At 36.7% G+C, this 6965-nt stretch overlaps 1 protein-coding gene across 1 annotated transcript in view; it reads left to right on the top strand.

The window, feature by feature from the left end:
- Positions 1 to 233: 233 nt before the first annotated feature.
- IL17REL (interleukin 17 receptor E like) overlaps positions 234 to 6965 on the top strand; it is a 54601-nt gene continuing 47869 nt past the window's right edge. The window contains exon 1 of the mRNA XM_068402219.1: positions 234 to 335. Within this exon, the coding sequence (XP_068258320.1) occupies positions 234 to 335 (102 nt within the window). The remainder of the gene's footprint in view (positions 336 to 6965) is intronic.

Genomic DNA, 6965 nt, shown 5'->3' with positions numbered 1-6965 from the left:
TGTCAAAAATTCACGTTTCCCATTTTTCACTATGGAACATAAGAAAGGAGTTGAACATGCTTTATATTTCCCACAAGTAGCAATTTTCTGTCTTTGGAAAGTTTTAGAGGGAGGAGCTCCGAGGTGCTGTGGGAGGGACTAAAATTCATATTAAAGTTTAGGCATGAGAGGGAGAATTGTCAGAGTAGAAAGTTTCTTCTGAGGTTTTGCTTTTTTTTTTTATTTAATTTAGGATGATAAGTGTTCATGTTCAGATTCTTCTAATAATTCTTTTTTGGAATTCTGATTGTCAGATTATTCCCAGGATTGAAGAATGTGGACTTTCGTGTTCTCAGGTAATCTCTTACTTGTTCCTATTTGCTATCTATTAATATAGTAGTTTTATGCTGCCAAAATAATTGTAAGTGAAGTAAGAAAGCAAAAATAGAAAAATATTTCAGCTGTCCTGAACATTCACTTTATATTGCTGTCATTCTGAATTAAGTATCCAAAGTGGCAAAGATGACTGTTAGGGAGGGAATAAGAAAATGCATCTTACACTATTTCCAACTGCTGTTGTTAGTACCTTTTAAAATGTCTTTTGTATTTGAAAAAAAAGATTTAGTTCATATTCATTACTTTGGAGAGTCAGTTTTTACAACAGCGGTGCCAAAGAGATGAGGGAGGGAGGAAGAGAAGGTTTCAGAAATTGCTAATTATGTTAGGAATATACAAAACGCTGACTTTGCTGTGAATAAATGAATTAAACTTGAGAAAGAGTAAAACCTGCTTTTCATTTTGTGTGATGAATGTAACTGTAGTATTAAATTTAATGACTTATATATGTGCATAAACGTGGAGTGTGAACCATACCATCTCTTTAACAGCTTTGAATTTTGTATGTTTCCAAATATCCCCACAAAGGGGCAGTGTGGAGATACTCTGCTTCTGTTGGCATTCTGAAACTTTAAGAATCAATTGAAAGATAAATTAAAAAAGGATAAAATAATAGGGTATCTGACTGTCAGTCACAGTAGAGGATGATAACTATGTGCTTTCTATAGAGAACTGGAATTGATGGCATGAAAGAATTTGGCTGTCTGTACAGACTTCAGCTTGAAGATGTCAGTGTTTAGGACAGGCAATGAGACATAATAAAGATTGTCTAAATGTGGTGGTACTACCCAGATATTAAGTTAGTACATGTTACAACAATTTATTCTATATTTTATACGTGTATTCTAGAAAAGACCAGGAATGAAGATGCTTATAAAATACTAGATTGAGGGAAAAAAACACCTCCATGTTTAAAGTTGTTTAATATTCCTTCATTCAAATTCTATAGTCTCTACCCACTTAGATAATATTTTTAGAATAATAAAATACAGTCATAAGAGATTGATCTCTAGACGTACCTGAGCACTCTTCAAGAATTTGTATGTACTTATGTTTATGAATGCAAAGGCACATGCATTTTAAATAATTTATGCTCTTTGGTCTGCTGCAATGAGTTTAAACCAGAAATGATTTACCGTTCTAATTTATTCCTCCAAAGAGTGTATGACAATCAGACTTAGAGTGTAAAAATGAATAGCAACCTTTTTTGGTGGGATTCAGTCTAGGGGACAGGATTTACCTCTGGGGACCTTAAAGGGCATCTTTCTCTGTCATACCTTAGATATGTACAGTATGAAGACTGATTCACTAGATGCCTAAGATACAGACACCACCCTGAGGTTTAGTAGGCTGGATCCCTTTCCTTGCATTCAAGAGTTTGTCTTATAACTTTTCCAATACTGAAGGTTGGACAACTGAGAAAGGTGTACTTTTTTTAATTTACAGGGGAAATACATTGTTTCCAGTATAAAGGAATCCATCAATCATTTGTAATGTTAAAGATAGCATTCAGTTCATGTTCTCTATGTAATGTGTAATGTTTCTGCTAGTTGTATTCAGTAGAATCTTGAATGCATTAATGACTTTTTAAGACAAAAATGTTTTCTCACTGGGAACAATAATGATCTCAACAGGATAAATTACTGCCAGCGTAGCATATTCAATGTAGTGCAAAGCATTTTAGCTACATGAACTTTAGAGTTTCATGACTAGCTTGTTAGAGAAAACTCCTTCTTCCTTTTCCTTTGGAAGTAACTTCAATTTCCCTACATAACCGACCACAATTTGTGGCCTCAATCCCATTCCTACCTGAGTTACTTTAAAAGGGAGCAGTTTATCTTCATAATTTATAACTGAATGGTCTTTATAGGGACACTAACCAGGGGTTACAGTTTGTCTTTGTCTATGTGCAATATATATGTGCTGCCTTCTGCTATAGCACATCAGGTCATGAAGTAGAGAATCAATACCTTTTTTCCTAGCAATTTGCTTAATGTGATAATGAGATACTGTAATTTTAAAACTATTGGAAGTTTTCTGTAGCTGCCATTGCTACAAGTGAGTATTACAGAAATTTTTTTTTCTTTATGAAGTTTTTCCCATAGGTTTTTATAGCGGATTTCTCTTCTGCAGAGTCAACCCTGAGGTTGTGTGGTTCTTCATAAAGCAATAGGGGAATGAAAAGCAATTAACTTGCATTTTTCTGCGTTTTTCAAACTGTGGGTATTGTCAGAAGGTTTTGAGTAGGTTTAATAACAGAAACTGTTGAGTTTGACCAGCAGACTACATTTTAAGGTGGCAGTGGCCCTTTAATATTTGTAAGCAGTTTTGACCTCCTTGGGTACTCCTTATCAGAGTAAAGCATTGGTTGTACTTAAGAGGGAAATGGTGACATAACTGTTTTCAGGTATGTAACCTAAAACCCCTTCACACTGAACTGTTTAGATTTTGGATCTTATTACAAATTTATGAATTGTTCTTAGTTTACCGTGAGTATTCAGCAAGACATCCTTGCATTGCCTTGTATAAGGCAATATCCAGGTTTCATTACTATACCACAAACTCTACTTCTATCCAGTACAGGAAAGGGAAAAACAAAAGAATATTGGATGTTTATGCAAGTATTACATGAAAATTTAAACAGCATGAAAATATACAATTGTGGGTTGCGTGATGGCAAAGGAACAACCAAGCTTTTATTATGTGTTATGATTTATTTCTCCTTCCTTATTTTAATGGCTTGGCTTTAGAGCTCACATGATATTCTGGTATTCAAAGGTTAAATATGATGGACTTGGTCTCCATGCCTCACCCGATAGCAAACACAGTTATCATCAACCAAGTTCCCCTGTAAAAGCATAGGGAAATCCCAGTCTGCAATTGAAATTGGGTTTGTGCCCTACTCATTTTACAATCCACATTGTTTGCAGGCTGTACACAAAGAAACAGGCTTACGCCAAATTTGACTCAACAGCTGGTAGAGATCAAGAGCACTACTTTAAAAAAAACTCTTCAGAAAACTATGAAATAGTATTTGTATTGTCCGCCATTAAATGCAGTAATGTTTCCAAAGTTCATAGATAAGGAAGGAAACCCTAAACTGAATCTGGGATTTCCCTGCAATTATAAAGGTTATTGGCAGCAAATTCTTGATATAGCTGCTGTTTGTTCATGCTATTCATAGTCGAAGTATTTGGTGTTTCTTTACTGGATATTTATGCCATGGATCAGACCATTCTGGCTGAATACTACACACTGCAAAACCACTGATATAATACAGCCCTTGGGCCACTAACTCAGCTGACATAAGCTGGCATTCTTTGTTCATTATTAAGGTAAGCAATTTGTATTTTAAAAGTGAACCCAAGCCTCTAAAAAATGGACATGATAATCTAGATGACATAATTCAGTTGTTCTCTAAAACGTGTTTGAAAAACTAGTTTTAGACATAGAAAATATCTAAAGAGACTGATCAGAGACCTGGCTTCCTCAGACTGAGAGAGAGAGATATACAGTGTGAAATCCCAACACAGGAAGATAACTCACCACAGACTTTTTTGTGTATGCATCTATATACCTGATGACTGGAGGAGATGCATAAAAATAAGAAACATAACCTCTGCTAATATTTGCTGAGATGCAGTACAATCCACAAGAGCATGCCCTAGATAGAGAGCCTGGGTTTTGCATCCCTGCCTGTCATTGACTCACTTGTGTGGCCCTATTCAAGTTATTTCCTTTCTCCAGTTTTCACAGTTACAAAATAGTGCTGACCTTCTTGTGTGGTGTATCTTAATTATGTATTTTAATTAACTGCTTTGAATACTATAATTAAGTATTAAGTACTCATTAGTCAAAGCAGTCATACTTAAGGGGCTCAATCATGTGGAGTCACTGTATTAGAGTGACTGCTGCTTGCTTTTTCTGCTGTAGTCAGGAGAGCTGCAGTTTAGCAAGTTTAGGTGGCTTATCTCTTGGACTGTGTTTTACGTTTGCTCTTAGGGTCAAAAATATCTTGACAATGACATGAGACACTTAGCTTCCATGTTTCTTGCTGTGTCTTATGCCACAGGTTGGGTGCCATACCATTTCCTCACCCCCTGAGAAGAAAACAGCCAGTGACAGGTACAATCAGGGACTTAGAAAACTCCCCAGTTGGAGCATTTACCACCACTTCTTTCAGGAGAGGTGGAAATGGAGAAAGCTCTGCAATTCAGAACTTGCAAAAATGCAACAGCAGCTCTTGTTCTTTTCTTTCTCACTTCTCCCTTCCTCAAGAGGTCTGGAAAAAGGTTACAAGGTCTGGAAAGAGATAAACCACGGGAGTAGCAAGAGCAGAGGCACTACAGATAGTCATGAAAGTCGGGGACGCAAAATTAACAGATGTAGGAACTGGATGTAACAAAGTGTCCTGAAACTGGAACACAAGGCAGTGCTAGAAGCTTCACCACCATGAGATGTCAACATAAGTATGTGCAATCAGTACACGTAGCAGGAGGTAGATATTAAAAAAAAAAAGGACATATAAGCAAGCTCAGCACGAGGTGGGAGCAGCTGATCTTTATCGTTGGCAGCGAATTTTAGCTCACAAGTCTCTCGCAGCCCTGATCTTAGGGAGGGAAGATATCCTTCAGTTCCATTTAGACCCAAAGCTTAGTGGTGAACATTGAGATTTGGGAGTAGGTGCTTTCCACAGCTGCAGAATATTCCTGTCTGACTGCTTTGCAGTTGAAAAGCTACTTGTAATTTGATCAAATCTGGTCAGAACAATATTTTTAGGAGAGGTAATAACTTTAATGAGACTGTGTGGTGTGACCTAACTGGAATTGTTGCAATAAAGTCTAGGATTAGCTTAATTTGTGTGCTGGAGCTGGCAATGCTGTAGCTGTTATTTTGTCATTTGTCTATACTGTCCTGTTCTTTCTCTCTTGCCAGAATGCCTGTGCATGGGAGAGAACCAGGGATGACAAAAATGAGAAGGACCAAAAAGAGATTTTAAAAGACTTCTTTCTGAGAATAGCTTTGGATAGTCTTCTGGCTTTTTGGCTCAGCATTGAGAAGCTAGGCTTCACTCCCAGATAGGTAGGTAATTTGGACCTAAGGAAGGAGTTTCCTCCTATCATTGACTGAAAATTGTTTAATTTCTGGGAACCATGAATTCCTATGTGCAATGCTGTGGCTACTAGGCTGTTCAAACCAGGAACCCACGTTTGAAGTTCTATGCATTGCGTTACTATCACCCCCACAAGAGATCCCTGGGGTTTATATATCAGCTTTGTCACAGATGTTTTCATAGTAGTTTTTGTACTCTCGGGAAAATATTTTTCCTTGTAAAACTGTTTTTCTGATTTTGTTAACATTTATTGGCTGTTTTTTGAATACCAGGAAATTACTTGCCATCTTAAAAACACACAACAGAAAATATGCCCCGAATAGCACTGTGTGGCTGAGTAAATTCCAGACCAGCTCTGAACTACTTGGCTAGGAATGATCACAGAACGGGTAAATTCATGTATACAGATGTGATACAGACACATCACAGCCCTGACCCTGCCTTCACAACTGTAGGAATTCACTGGGCCAGAATTTTCTGAGATCATGAATAAGCTGGAAAGTCACAGTACCTAATGATGCTGAGCACTGGAATAGATTGTCTGTGGAACTCATAGAGGTCTCTGCACCTGCTAAACAAATATCTCTCAGATATGTCTCAGATAAAGATCATTCTTCCTAAGGCAGAAGTGTAGAGTAGATGGCGTCTTGAGTTCTTTTCTAACCCTACTGTCTCTGCTTTCATGCATCATTTTCTCTTTTGTGGAATCTAAACATGTTTTTTCAAGTCATATTTAACTTATTTCTTTGGAACAGTCAACAGAGCCAAAGAACTGTCATGCGATATTGCATATCCTGCCCTTTCAGCACACAAAAAATGGGGGTCACTGTGAAAACTGTATGGGACATACAATCTTATTCAGGACGTGTCTATGCAAAAATGAAGAGACTTTTAGTTTTACTTTGCAAATTACGTGTGGCTCATTCTCTTGCAAGAAAATATGTCAGCATAGTTGTTTTGAATATGTGTGGTAAATTTCAATAATTTCTGGAGAACTGATTGTCTTGGAGTTGCCTCTACTTGCCTACATATTTTCAGAAAGTATGAATCATATAAACAACATTGTACAGTACTAGATGTGCATTCATTGTCTTTTCTTGGAAAAACTTTGAGGAAATAGAATTTATTGCAGTTAATACATTTCACTGTCTCCAGTTTTATTTTTCCCTTTCATCCCTACATATGCAAACTTCCTTGATCTTTTTCCCACTTCCTCATCTCCCTGACCTGTTGTTCTTCCTTCCATGACTGCAATGCTAGATTTCTCCATTACTTTTCAAATTTTGATATCTTTGTATTATAATTTTTTCCCATTTGTGGTTTGGGTTTTTTAAATTTATTTTTGCAATTCTCATTATAGTATCATGCTTCATGCTTAGTTTTGGTCAGTAGTATGTGTTCTTTTAATTTTTTCCCTCATTTTCAATATATTACATTTATGTATGCTATAATAGAATAATTTTTAGAGCATGGTCAC

This window comes from Nyctibius grandis, chromosome 5 (genome assembly GCF_013368605.1).
Source record: "Nyctibius grandis isolate bNycGra1 chromosome 5, bNycGra1.pri, whole genome shotgun sequence".
Classification (NCBI taxonomy): domain Eukaryota; kingdom Metazoa; phylum Chordata; class Aves; order Nyctibiiformes; family Nyctibiidae; genus Nyctibius; species Nyctibius grandis.
This window is presented reverse-complemented; position numbering and strand designations above follow the sequence as displayed.